Source organism: Dermacentor variabilis, chromosome 6, assembly GCF_050947875.1.
Source record: "Dermacentor variabilis isolate Ectoservices chromosome 6, ASM5094787v1, whole genome shotgun sequence".
NCBI lineage: Eukaryota > Metazoa > Arthropoda > Arachnida > Ixodida > Ixodidae > Dermacentor > Dermacentor variabilis.
In genome coordinates, this window is record NC_134573.1 from 24,784,934 (window position 1) to 24,800,059 (window position 15,126).

At 44.9% G+C, this 15,126-nt stretch overlaps 1 protein-coding gene across 6 annotated transcripts in view; it reads right to left on the minus strand.

Annotated features, from left to right (window-relative positions):
- LOC142584689 (uncharacterized) overlaps positions 1 to 15,126 on the minus strand; it is a 132,279-nt gene that overhangs the window by 15,055 nt on the left and 102,098 nt on the right. For all 6 annotated transcript variants that reach the window (XM_075694884.1, XM_075694882.1, XM_075694879.1 and 3 more), the window contains one exon: positions 14,419 to 14,515. In XM_075694884.1, coding sequence (XP_075550999.1) covers positions 14,419 to 14,515 — 97 coding nt within the window. The remainder of the gene's footprint in view (positions 1 to 14,418; positions 14,516 to 15,126) is intronic.

Here is a 15,126-nt window from a genome sequence, read left to right on the forward strand (position 1 = left end):
TGGTCGTCCTCTCGTCCCCTTGAGTCACCAGGATGCCACCCTCTTTAGCGGGGGGAAGTTGTAGGGAAGAAGACAGGTGTGTGCGTCAGGGGCATCGTCAACGCCTCGCAAAGAGACCTGCCTATGTATCGTGCAACCTTCTGGCTTGTTAACTAAACCGCTTTATTATATATAGATATAAAGCTCTCACTTTATATGCTCACGCAAATTAAAAAAACTGGGCAAATTTTGAGTCTTTCTATCTTCAAACGACCACAGACCGCAACTTTCGTGTGATTAACTATAAACCACCTAAGATTAGAACTAATTATGGGATGAGAAGCTTGAGGTCTAATATTCCCAAGCTCCTAAATGAAAACAAGGAAAGGTCAACCCTAATAAAGCGATCGCCTTCAATAAAATTGCATAAAAGAAATATATGTAACCGAACATAGCTCGTTGTTGTGTTGTGTGACTTTCGTGCCAACTCTGTTTTTACGAAGCGAGTTTTAAATGCTTATTCATGTCAGTTTGAGCCAAATGAATACTGTAGCGTTTTTTATATGTAAGATATAGTAAAGTTTTATGCCTGTTTTTGTTTCCTGATTATTATGTTTGTTACCAAATGCGTACTGCTGCAAATCGTGACTTTCTTTTATTTTAATTTTTTTCGCCCAAACTGTGTTGTTCATGCTGCTTTTCTGGTTGCACATCGTGTGCTTGTTTTTCTTAGCTTGTAGTGCACAAGTTTTTTCTCGATCTTCCCTCATAAGTTCCTTGTTCCAATCCCCCTCCCCTTTCTTTTCCTTTCCTCCTCGTTCTTACGCTGTCCTGATTGCTTCGCTGGAGCGCAGATTGTACAGGTGTAAGGGCCTTAGTGAGGCGCATGCTAGCGCCTTTCTTCCTGACCCTTCTGGTTTTCTGTACGGAAAGTGGGAAACTTATGAATAAACACAAAATATAAAAAATAAATAAAAATAAAAATACATATTGTCACGCTGCACAACGCAGCCGAAGTAAGAGAAAGTAGTGGTGTGCACGTGGAGCTGGCCGCTACCTGTGAGCCTTGCATGACCGTCCTGTCCCTTGTTTCACGCTAACCATCTGTCATCTTGTAAATAAACCTATCCCAGCTGTAACAATTTTGGTGGAGGTAGGAAGTAGATCACACTGGACGACCGAGCTATACTACCCCTACGACGCAGCAAACGGTTGGCCGGGCTACCACCAGGAGACGCTGACATAAGTGATTCGGACGGAGGCGACGTTCGCGAGGAAACCGCCGAAGAAAGCATTCGACCAAGCTGGCTACTGGACACCTCATCGAGAACCACCACATTCTCAGGCAAAGCGAATGAGGGCGTCCAAGTCTGGTTGACACAGTACCAGACAGTGAGCCGCCACAATGGATGGAGCGCGTCTGCGCAGATTTCTAAGGTTGTCTTTTTCCTTGCAATAACTGTCCTGATGTGGTTCGACCATAACAAGGGCTCGCTCACAACTTTATATAGCCTTGTCGAAGAGATAACGAAAGACTTTGGTGATCCACTTTCGAAAAAGGAAATGGTTGAGCAGACACTTTCAGGACGAGTACTACCTATATTGAGCAAGTCCTGAAGCTTTGCAGAATTGTGAACGCAAGTATTGTCGGATGAGGACAAGGCTGGAAACCCACTCAAGGGACTTGCCGACGATGTATATAATTTTTTTATCTCTAAGGATGACCTCACTATCCCTTCCTACTTAAGGTGTCACTGTCGTACGTTCGAGTCTCTTAAAACTCGCCGCATTCTTCCCAAGTTTGGCCAGCTGGATAACGTGACCAACGTAGCAAATGTGGATGTAGCTGCCTGTGATGACCTTGCAGGCTTTAGTACGACGAGTTATAAAAGATGAGCTGGCTTATTTTCAAGGCCCAGATGACAACCGCGTGTGCCACCAATGCTCCCTTAAAGAGCGCTACTACGAAGCGCCGGCAACCTGGCCACGACCTGCCTACGGTGACCATCCCGTCTCCAACACCCATGCGCAGAACACCAACACCGTAGTCCAGCCGCAGCCTACGACTTTTGAACGTGGACACGACAGACAGCCACGACGTGCGTCTCCCGTCCAGAACACGCCTTGGAGGTCTGTGCCGAACTTCAACGAAAATCGCGGGCCGCCTGTTTGCTACAGCTGCGTCGCTCAGGGAAACATCGCGAGGTACTGCAACCGTCGCCTACAGCATTATCCGCGAGATCGCGCATATTCGCCCCACATGCAAGAAGCTGCATCCTGGCAACCATTTGCCCCTTTTCGTCAGCTACCTCAAGACTACGCTACAAGGACTGGCTTTCCAGCATCTGACCGCAGCCTGACTCCACCGCCGACCCGGACACATCGATCGCCATCTCCGCGTCGTCGCTCGCCTACGGCGCCCCAGCTGGGAAACTAGCAGGCGCGACCGATGGAGGTGATGTCGTGGGACGGTCACTTTTTCAAATGCCTCCAGCATGATGTTAAAGAAGGTCGGGATGTTAAAGAACAAAGTGTGCGTTTGTGTCGATGGTGTAAATACTGTGGCTTTTGTAGATACCGGTGATTCCGTGTCTGTGGTGTGTCGCTCTTGCAAGAATTGCCTAGGACCGAAAGTGATGTTTGCATGGGACGGAAATACCACGTTTCGCGGAGTTGGCCGTCAACTGTTACGTCCTGTGGGAGTGTGTTCAGTTGACGTAACCATTCATGAAAAGGCATTTCGAAAGGAATTTACTGTACTCGCTCGGGCTACACATCATGTAATTCTTGGTATTTACTCTTTACGGGAGTGGGGAGCAACATTAGACTGCAGGGCTGGTCAAATTTCACTCGGCAGCGATGTCAGACCACCACCACTTGACGACTCTGATCCGATTGTTGAGAAATATTTTCCGTCTCCACTGAAGTACATGTGCCTGCGGAGATGGCAATGTTCATTTCAGTGGCCTCGTCGCACGCCCATGATGGTTTTTGATGTGGATTAAAAAAACCCGAATACGTGAACACTCTAAAGAAGGATGTACATGTCCCTCGCTCACTTATCGAAGTTGTAGCATGTTGTGCTCGCGTGTGGACGGTGAATGTGTCCTCCGAGTCAGTTATTTCGCCCGAAGGATTGAAAGTAGACGCGTTAAGAAAAATGGTGTTGTGAGCATTAGTGCAGTTGCTTCTTCCACAGAAGCAAGCTCGTCGCTCAGCGACCACACTCCCTACCAACAAGGGCTACAAGAGCTTCTTACCTTTGGGATATATATATATATATATATATATATATTTATATATATATATATATATATATATATATATATATATGTATATATATATATATATATATGTATGTATATATATGGGAAACAACCCCAAATTGACATCACCGTTAACAGCACACTAACCGTCACTCACCGTCACGGAGGCCGGAGTATTGAACCTTCTTCTAAACCTGGACACAAAAAAAGGGCCAGGCCCGGATAAAATACCCAACGCTTTCTTGAAACGATACGCAGAATGGATGACGAAGTACCGTTGTATAATATTTAACAAATCATTATCATCATCTGTTCTTCCACAGGATTGGAAATCTGCAAAAGTTGCTCCAATATATAAGTCAGGCTGCAAAGACGACTCGTCCAACTTTCGGCCGATTTCGCTCACGAGTACCGTGTGCAAACTTCTAGAACACATCATACTAAAACATATAACCTTTTTTTAGACAAGGAGAGTATCATATCACCACATCTACATGGCTTTCGCAGAGGCCTTTCTACAATCACTCAGCTACTGGAACTAACCCACGACATATCATTTAATATCGACCAACACAGACAAACACATCTCATCCTACTCGATTTCTCGAAGGCATTTGATCGGGTATCACACAAAAAGCTCATAAGAAAACTTCAGACTGCACTAGGTACAGGCCCCATAAGTGACTGGATTTGCGACTATCTTAATAACCGTACCCAGTTTGTGGAAGTGAATGGACAGATTTCCCAGATAGCCTGGGTAGCATAGGGAGTCCCCCAAGGAAGCGTTCTGGCTCCCCTTTTATTTCTAATTTTTATTAATAGACCTACCCGCAAAAATCACAGGAAACATTAGGCTATTAGCAGACGACTGCATTCTTTATCGAAATATTAACTCATATGATGACCATATAACATTAAACAACGACTTGAAAGCTGTGTCTAACTGGTTTGCCAACTGGCAGATGACAATCAATGCTCAGAAATCTGCTTTTCTTTCAATCACAAGAAAAAAAGTAACTCGAGCTTTATGTATACCGTTAACGACGTGCCACTAATACGAGTTCATGAACACAAGCACCTCGGATTATCGTTAACACATGACTTCAGATGGAACTCCCATATAAATAATGTTACAGCAACTACAATGAAACGCCTTTTCTTTCTTGGAAGACACCTCCGAATAGCACCACGCGATACAAAACTTCTGGCTTACAAAACTTTCGTCAGGTCAGTCCTTGAGTACGCAAATGTTATCTGGTTGCCACACACTAAACAACTAATTAAAAAACTAGAACGTGCACAAAGGAAAGCTCTACGGTATATATACAATAAACATAAATTAACAGACTCGCCCACCCAACTACTTAACAAAGCCGTAATCCTAACAGTACAAAACCGAGCTGTACTAGCCCGTTCTAAACTTATATGCCAGCTCTTACACAACAAGCTTAATATTGATACCTCTAGATGCATCTCCAGAAATGAAACACGGCCAACGCGGCATAAAAACACACAAACACTCAGTGAGCATTCTTTTCATGCCAATTGCTTTAAGAATTCATTCTTTCCTTTAGCGATAAGAGAGTGGAATAAACTGAGTGAATCCATTAGTAACAGCCCCTGATTAGATACATTTGCTAATTCAGTGGAAGAACACCTCCTTGCCTTACAGCTCTGACTTACATAGTCAGGTTTGTTCATAGCCTAACACTTTAATCTATGAGTGTTCCTATTGTATGATGCATCATACGCATGACTGCATCCTGTTTGTCGTGTTCATTAAGTATTTTATTTCACATGTGCTTTCAGGTGTTCTTTTTCTTTTTCTTGTTTGGTTTCTTGTTTTCTCAGATTCATCCTTGTTATAGTATATTGTACCGAAATATTCCATTTGTGATGAACTACTTAATTCTTTTGTTTAATGAAACCAAAACCTTTGCAATAACACACTTATGATTATATAGCCTATTTATATTCTTTGTTCGCAAATACTACCATATGTACTTGCCCTTCCTGTTATACTCCCATGAGGGATTGACAGTGTATGAAAATAAATAAATATATATATATATATATATATATATATATATATATATATATATATATATATATATATATATATATATATATATATATATATATATATATATATATATATATATATATATATATTGGTAAGAACGGCCCAGCTGAAGAGCAAGTGTTGCCAGCCAGTTGCGACAACGGGCGTCAACGTTTCCTAGAGTGCCGCCGCAAACCTCTAGCCACGGCGTCACTAAATCGCCATTGTGACTGAATGAGTTCGGCGGGCCAACTATTGTTACCGAACCCACCAACGCGGATCTAATCGGCTATGAGTGGGGGAGTTGCCGCGGGAACGTCGTCGGAGGCCCCTTCCCACGCGCCGACCAAGACGCAAGACAATGGCTACCCGGGCGCACTGCGAGGGTCCGCTCCGAGTTCTACGAAATGCGTGTGATGTCGGTTTCGGACCGTGAACCGGTGTGTGTGTGAGTGTGTGTGTGTGTGTGTGTGTGTGTGTGTGTGTGTGTGTGTGTGTGTGTGTGTGTGTGTGTGTGTGTGTGTGTGTGTGTGTGTGTGTGTGTGTGTGTGTGTGTGTGTGTGTGTGCGTGTGTGTGTGCGTGTGTGTGTGCAAACCGTCCCGCGGAGAGGCGGCGTGTTTACGATGACTGGACGAACGTTTTCGCCACCTTGGAATCGGGGGAGGACCAAGTGTTTATAAACGGCTGTTGTGCGGTTGCTCGATACACTTTTTTAAGCAGTCATGTTAGACAGAGACACTCTCTCAAGCAGTCATGTTACACTGACGTACTCTCTCTCGCAGTTATGCTAGACTAATGAACTGCATGTAAATACTGTAAATAAACCTATATTCCTCGTTCTCAATGAGAAGCAGTCCTTCCCTTCAACAACGTCATCAGCGTGGATAAGTTGGACGACGGCATGGGCCAGCTACCTTCGAGTTCATGCCGGACTCCAATCTTGACAACGGGTTGCGAGCGATGGGATTGAGCCCCAATCCTGACAACTGGCTGACAGTGGTGAGATGGACTTTGCGACGTAGTGCTGTGTATGCGGTGAGTGCTTCGTTTTTGCTTTGACTCTCTAGTCTTCATTTTGTGGTTGTCCTGTTTAGAACAGCAGGGAAGCTAGATTGTTGAGTGTTAGCTAGGTTGTGTTTTCCTAGCTAGATTTAGCGAGCAGGATCAAGGCAGTAACGCAGCAATCATTGAGTTAAGGACACTGCTGAGAGACGAGTTGTCGATTGTTGGTGAGGAACTGGGCCTAGATGTACGAAAGGAAATGCTTAAATCGGAATTATTGGAGCTAATTTCTGAACAGGCCAGTGAGGAAAAAATTGAAATGGGGTTTGAACTTCTAAAGAAAAGAGAGAGACGGGACAGAGAAAGAGAAGGAAGGGAAAGAGAAGAACGGGAAAGAGAGAGAGAGGAACGCGAAAAAGATTGCTAGTTAAGAAAAATGCAACTGGAACTTGAAAGCAGACGTTTGTAATTGTGTCATGGAAGTGAAGGGGCTCTGGGACGATCAAGTGAGGCCGAATCATACCGCATGGACGGGCTATTGAAGTCATTTGAGGTCGCGACGAACATAGGCTTGTTCCTAAGCAATTTTGAAAGGACTTGCGAGAAGATGAACTTCGGTCCGAGTACATGGCCACAGCGGTTGCTGTCTATTTTGCCGTGTGAGGCGGCGAAATAATCGCCAGACTCTGCACACGATGCATATGATTATGCAAAAGTTAAGGCTCGTCTCCTGAAGAAATACCGTCTTTCAGCCGAAACTTTCCGTTAAAGGTTTAGAAGCACAGGCAAGGAAGGTAGCGAGGGGTATCCGGAGTTTGCATACGGCTTAAAGGCCAACCTAGTCGAGTGGCTGATAAAGCGCGGAAGTGTACGACAGCAGAGACATGATCATTGAATGCATGTGTCTAGAGCAGTTTTACAAAAGAATCCCCCAAGCTGTGAAACTGTGGGTGCAAGACAGAGGGAATGTAAACACTGTGGAAAGGGCGGCTGAATTAGCCGAAGAGTGCGCAACGCGTAGAAAGTGGAACGCCGTGGACGGTAATTGGGACGGTCGAAATGGAGCTCGGAAACCATTTCCGTTTAAAAGGGGTTCGCAGACTAGACGGTCGTAGCCTGTAGACGTGGAGGAAAAGCCCGCAGAAAAGAGCGAGCAGAAAGCTAACGGCGAAACTTTATAAAGAAAGCAGAAAAAAAAATTCGAATCTTTTAGACCAATCCACTGTTATAAATGCCACAAACTGGGACAAATAGCTGTAAACTGCGGGAAGCCCAGTTTAGTTTTTTTTTCCTACGTAGAGGAAGACGACGAGAATATAAAACCTTTAAGCCCATACCTTCACGACCTGCAAGTTAATGGCAAACCATGCCGACTGCTAAGAGACAGTGCCGCCACGATGAACATTGTCCATCCGTCTTACGTGACGGTAGATGGCTTCACCGGAGAGAAGTAGCATGGATCAAACAGGTTGTAGAAGAACACAGCGTGTGTCTGCCCATGGCCAAAGTCAAAATCAGTGGACCATTCGGGGAGCTAGAGACTGAGGCTGCAGTTTCCAAATTTTTGTCACTGCAGTACCCTTACATCTTTTCGAATCGTTCGAATCAGTTACTGCGTGCCAAGGGCTTAAAGTGGGAGAGGGCATAGTACAGGCATTGACCCGAGGCCAAGCTCGTAAGATCGTGTCGCTTTCGGCTGAAAAGGCACAAGCTGCTCCAGCGCAAGCAGAAAAGGGCATAACTTTAATACCTGAATCCGAGCTAGGCCTGAGGGACAAAAGAATAGCTGAGGAGAGCCCGCCAGCTGACCAGCTCAATGAGAGCGTAGCACTAAAGTGTCAAAATTCAAGCCTGCAGGAAGAGCAAGCTGACGCAATCGCAAGCGAGACAGTGTCATTGTCATTGACAGTGTCATTGTCAAAGAACTATGATCAGCTCTTACGTGTGGATAGGGAGTCACTGGCAGCCAAGCAAAAGAATGATGAGAGCTTAGCTAAATTGCATCACACAGCTAAAGAAGGTATTGCTAGGCGCAACGTGACAATGCATGAGTGAGGAGGATTGTTGTATCGGCACTACAGAGATGGAAAGGGTAGGATTTTAGATCAGTTAGTCGTACCTACTAAGTATAGGGAGGAACTTTTGAGTCTCTGTCATGGAAATGGGTGGTCCGGCCACTTAGGCATAAACAAGTCAAAGGAAAGATTGCTTGTAGAATACTACTGGCCTGGCTGTTTCAAAGACGTAGAAGACTTTGTGAGGTCATGCGACGCCTGCCAGCGCTCGGGTAAACCAGGAGTGACATGGGAAGCTCCATTAAAGGTAGTGCCCTTAATAACAGAACCTTTCAGACGACTTGTAATAGACACGGTAGGACCTCTACCAAAAACAAAATCAGGTTACAGGTACCTGTTTACCATGCTGTGTCCGGCTGCAAAGTTTCCAGAAGCAATCCCTCTGAAAGAGCTCAGCTCCACCGAAGTAATGGACGCGCTTCTGACAGTGTTTGCACGAGTTGGGTTTCCAGCGGAAATTCAGGCGGATCAAGGGTCAGTATTCACTAGCGCACTGACTTTCACATTCTTGAAAAGTGCGAGGTAAAGTTAATACACAGTTCCGTCTATCACCCTCAGTCAAACAGTGTAGAGAGGTGGCATTCAGTGCTTAAGCCAGTTTTTCGCGCGCTCTGTTACGAGCACAAGGAGGACTGGGAGAACTGTCTGCTGGCAGCTTTGTTTGCTTTGCGAACGGTTCCACATGAAGCGACAGTGTTCTCGCTAGCAGAACTAATGTATGGGAGGACACTCCGTTCTCCACTAAGAATGTTAAGAGAAATGTGGGAGGAAAGAGGAGAGAGTCCTACAGTGGTTGAATACGTGCTAAATCTGCTGGGACGGCTAAGCGCAACTCAAGAACTAGTCGGAAAGAACATGGGAGTAGCTCAAAAGAACGCCAAATTCTATTACGACAAAAATACGAGGCTTCGTACGTTTAACGCAAGAGACCAGGTAATGATCCTCAAACCTTCAAGAAAGAACAAGCATGAAGTTCACTGGGACGGGCCCGTTAAAGTGTTGCACAAACTTTCAGATACTTACTATGCTCTGAAAATGCCCGGTCGCAGGAAGGAGGTGAGGATATATCACTGCAATTTGATGAAGCCGTATATAGAGCGGAGCGGAGTCGTTAACTATGATATCAAAGAGTAGGATGGCAGTAGTACCAAGTTTAAGGAGTATAGGGCGACCTCCAACTCTGAAATCGGCCTAGAAGAAGTAGTAAAACATTCGGTAAGCTCACACGCTCTAAGACCCGAGCAGCTAGATGAGCCAAAAAGGGTTTTAGGAGAATATATCGACAGGTTCAGCGATCGGCCAGGTAGAACCGAACTAATAACGCATGAACTAGAGCTGTCATCAACCGAACCCGTAAGATCAAAGCCTGACAGGGTGTCTCCAAGACAGAGAGAAATTATAGAGGCAGGAATACAGCGCATGCTAGAGTTGGGAGTTATTGAGCCCGCTGCGAGTGTCTACAAGTCACCGCTAATACTGGTAGAAACCCCTAACAAGGACCCTCGTCCGTTTGTTGACTACAGGAAGTTAATTGTCATCACTAGGGATCAGCTGTACCCGGTACCCAACATTGAAGAACGAATTGAAAGAGTTAGCGCTGCTGAATGCATTTCAACTATAGATCTCCTGCGGAAGTACTGGCAACTTCTCCTTTCAGAAAGTGCCAGGGGCTATGCCGCATTCATCTAACCTGTAGGCACTTTTCGCCCTCTCGCACTCAGCTTCGGGATGAAGAACGCGCCATTTAGCTTCTCTAAATTAATGGGCATTTTCCTAAAAGAATTGCAGGAGTTCGCCTTCCCATATCTTGATGATGTAGCAATTTTTTCGGACAGCTGGGAACAGCACGTATCGCACCTCAAACAGGTGTTCTTGCGGTTGAGGGAAGCCGGCTTAACGATGAAAGCGGAAGGTGTAGATTTGGGTGTTCGCAGGTTACTTATCTGGGCCATGTTGCCGGCCAGGGCACAAGAGGGCCGGCCGAGCTGAAAATAGCAGCGATTGGACAATTTTCTCAGCCGCGCACGAAAACAGACCTTCGTTCATTTTTGGGACTTGCGGGGTACTATCAACGGTACATTGCAAGTTACTCGCAAATGGCAAGTCCATTAACGGACGCCCTCCGAAAGGGAGTACCGAGTATCGTACACTGGGATAAAGACAAAGAGAACGCTTTCCAAAGTTTGAAAACGCTATCGGTTTCTCGTCCTGGTGCATCGCGCGCCAGACTACACAAAGGTATTCATAGTTCAATCCGACGCAAGCGCAAGAGGTATGGGCGTGGTACTTAGTCAGATCGGCAACGATAACGAGGAGCATCCTATCCTCTATGCCAACCGTAAACTAAATGTAAGAGAGGAAGCCTACAACGCTTCAGAGAAGGAATGCGCTTGTTTAGTTTGGGCCACCCAGAAGTTGTCGTGTTACTTGTACGGAGCGAAGTTCATCTTCTAGACCGACCACTGTCCTCTGACGTGGCTCAATCAAATTTCACACAAAAATGGCAGCTTGCTCCGATGGAGTCATAATCTCCAAGAGTACAACTTCTCCCTTAGATATAAGAAGGGAAAGTTGCATAGCAATGCGGATGGTTTGAGCAGGCTAACTTGGATTCTCCGTTTGAGGGTCCCGCCTCAATTTTAGGGTTACTAGTGTTAATTTGGTTAAAGAAGATCACCTCTCATTTAGCAGGATTCACTCCATGATTGCTGAATTTGTCAGCACGAAATTGCTTCAAGAATTGGCACAGCGAAATGCAGCATTTTTTGTTTCTGCACTTATGTTTTTTTTGAAGCCTAGCGGGTCTAAGTGAGAGCCAAGGTACGTCATCACGGTGCAGAGCCGTGTTGTGGGGTTCATTTTGCAGTTGCCTGTCTTAGTTGAATGTTTTGGGGCGGTGACATCATTACACAAGTGGTTACTGCGAGCCAAGACATCACCCCCTGGCCACCAGCCGTTCTCTTCATGCCCAGCGGTTATCAGCGCTGGAAAGTCGAGGCTTTCCGGGCCATGGAGGTGCTCTTAAGAACGGCACAGCTGAAGTGCAAGTGTTGCCAGCCAGTTGCGACAAAGGGCGTCAACGTTTCATAGAGTGCCGCCGCGAACCTCTAGCCACGGCGTCACTAAATCGCCATTGTGACTGAATGAGTTCGGCGGGCCAACTATTGTTACCGAACCCACCAACGCGGACCTGATCTGCTATGAGTGGGGGAGTTGCCGCGGGAACGTCGTCGCAGGCCCCTTCCCACGCACCGACCAAGACGCAAGAAAATGGCTACTCGGGTGCACTGCGAGGGTCCGCTCCGAGTTCTATGAAATCCGTGTGAAGTCGGTTTCGGACCGTGAACCGGTGTGTGTGTGTGTGTGTGTTTAAACCGTCCCGCGGAGAGGCCGCGTGTTTACGATGACTGGACGAACGCTTCCACCACCTTGGGATCGTGGGAGGACAGATTGTTTATAGACGGCTGTTGTGCGGATGCTCGATACACTTTCTTAAGGAGTCATGTTAGAGTGAGACACTCTCTAAAGCAGTCATGTTAGACTGACGTACTCTCTCTCCCAGTCATGCTTGACTGATGAATTGCGTATAAATACTGTAAATAAACCCATATTCTACGTTCTCGATGAGAAGCAGTCCTTCCCTTCATTAACGTCCTCAGCGTGGATTAGTTTGGCGACGGCATGGGCCAGCTACCTTCGAATTCATGCCATACTCCAATCTTGACAATTTATATATATGTGTATATATATATATATATATATATATATATATATATATATATATATATATATATCATTGAAAAGTCTTGTAGGTCCGGTGTCCTTTGCATAGGTAGTCGAAGAAACGAACGTGGATACTTGAGAAAATTTCATCTTTATTGTTTTTCACGTTTCGGCCGTGGCATGGTCTTCATCAGAACTATAGATATATATTTGTATATATATATTTCATCCACCCACCCAGTCTTCTGCCGTCCTCGACTGCGTTTCCATTATCTTGGTACGCATTCGGTCTAACGGTTATCTAACCGGCATATTACATGACGTGCCCAGCTCCATTTTTTTCTCTTGTTGGCAATTAGAATACCGTCTATACCTGTTTGCTTTCCGATCCAAACCGTTCTCTTTCTGTCTCTTAAGGTTATGCCTAGCAATCTTCCTTCCATCGGTTTTTGCGTGGTCCTCAACTTCTTCTCAAACTTCTTTACCTGTCTCCATGTCTTTGCCCCATATGTCAGCACTCGTAAAATGCGCTGATTTTGCACCTTCTTTTATATGATAATAGTAAGCTTCCAGTAAGAAGCTGACAATGTCTGCCGTATGCGATCCAACCCATTTTTATTCTTCTATGAATTTCCTTCTCATGATTAGGGTTCCCTGTGATTAATTGATCTAGGTAAACGTACTCCTTCACAAACTCTAGAGGCTGAATGTCGATACTGAACTCTTGCTCCATCGCACAGCTATTCATCATTATCTTTGTCTTCTGCATAATAATATTCAACCCCACTCTTACACTCTCTCTGTTAAGGTCTTTAATCATTTGTTGTAACTCGTCTGCATTACAGCTCAATAGAACAATGCCATCGGCAAAACTGAAAGCTGCCGGGATATTCGCCGTCGATCCTTACTCCTAAGGCTTCCCAATGCAATACCTTGAACACTTCTTCCAAGCATGCAGTGAATAGCATTGGAGAAACTCTGTCGTCCTGTCTGACCCCTTTCTTTATAGCTATCTTCCTTCTTTTCTTGTGTAGAATTAGGGAAGCTGTAGAACCTCTGTAAGGTATTTCTAAGGTATTTTCTAAGGTATTTACGTAAGCATTCTGTACTCCTTGATTATGTAACGCCTCTATGACTGCTGGTATCTCTGCTGAGCCAAATGCCTTTTCATAGTCTATGAAAGGCATATAGAGAGGCCTATTGTACTCTGCGGGTTTCTCAATAACCTGATTAATGAGATAGATGTGATATACAAATACATATAGCAACTGACTAGCTCCCCCACCTAACATACACATACGCTTTTTTCACTTTCAGTCTCGTAATACAAAAGCAATACAAAACACACTGTAATAAATTCGGCTAAGTAAACTCCATGTGCCTTCATATCTCCTTCAACAGGCGCTTGTAACATTGACAAGAGGTAATGTTCTGCATTTTAGAGTCAGATTAGATAAAAGGAGCTGGAACTCTTTTTGTGCATGTAAGCTAAACAAAAACAGATACAATATGCAGAAAATTAAAGGGGCCCTCGGCCTTTTCGTCAAAGGATAAATGGCTCATCAGAAGCAGTGCAGGGACATAAAATATTCACTATTGATGGTATGGGTTCCATCGCAATTTGTTTACTTGAATTCTAGGTGTATCTCACTGACTGGAAAGCATGAATGATGCCGGATGATGTTTCTCTTTTTCAATTACAAAGCTAAGTAGCTCTATAAGATAACTGCCTGCGATGACCTAGCTTAGGAAGTGCCACAGATGCTTCGAAGGTATATAGGTATCCTAAGATATCTTACCATTCATTTTATAACCTTACCATGCAGCTTCGCCAAAACATCTTGTGGTGTTTATCGCACTTCTTGCAGTGCAATAAGAAGAAACATGCTAGTGCAGACAGAACGGAAGCACAACACCCAAGCGCTTGTTTGTAGGTCAAGTCCCCTTTGTCTCGTCCTGGGTTTCAGCGCTACGAAGTTACATCATGTAATACCAAATGACCCGGTCTTTGAGATTGTAAAGTAAATATTTATAGTTGCTAACGTAAGACGCACGAGGCAAGCCCCTACTTGTGTCTCTTCCCGCGGAAGCTGTCATTTTTTCCGAAATGGCCACTTCATTGATCTCACCGCTCATGTGCCATTTTGTTGCCACGTTCTGCATTTTCTTTCCTTGGGTACAATTTGTTTCGTGATGCCACGGAATATGTGTTTATCGAATGGTCCAAACTCCATAAACTTCGCGTAATTATCCGACCAAGTATATAAGTCCTTGCACAAAGGAACACAAAGACAGAGAAAGTACTCTTGCCTGGAACGGCGTACTAGAAGAATCATCAGGTAGACTAGAAGACAGGCACCGATGATAGATAGGAGCGCCAGGACGGCTATCTGGCCCCCAGAGACCGCTGCACAGATTGCCATACACGGGGTCTGGTGCAATACGAACAAAAAACACTGGAGCAAATTGTTCGTAGGAATGAAATACATTTCTTCACGTGCACCACACGTCAAATTTTATGGCTAATGACAATAGCGCACCGACAACGAAGATGATGAAAAGCTGAGGCACAGTACAAGCGCTAAATTTCAACTAGCATTTTAGTGACAAATTTATTTATTTATTTATTTATTTATTTATTTATTTATGCAATAAATTGTCCATTTGAATGTCCTCGTTTGTGCTGCGCATACACCTTCCTTCGTCTTCGTTTTCAGTGCGCCGTTGTTATATTACGCATGAAGCAATACCAACTCTCCTAGTTTTCTCGCCTCTTCAACGTACATACAAGTTGTGCAAGCGCGCCTCAGCAGAAGGGCAGCTTCGAGGGACGGCACTGCGTCCGCCCAATCAAGTGGTGTCGTTACGAGGCCATTGCGGCTGTTACTGAACGCGTTCGCTTGTGCTTCAGCAAGTTGTTCAGCAACTAATAAGGCAACCGCATTGTTATAGATGGGCTTATGTGTTATGAAATAAGCTAATAAACGAGAAGAAAGGAGGTTAATCGAGGGGTCCGAT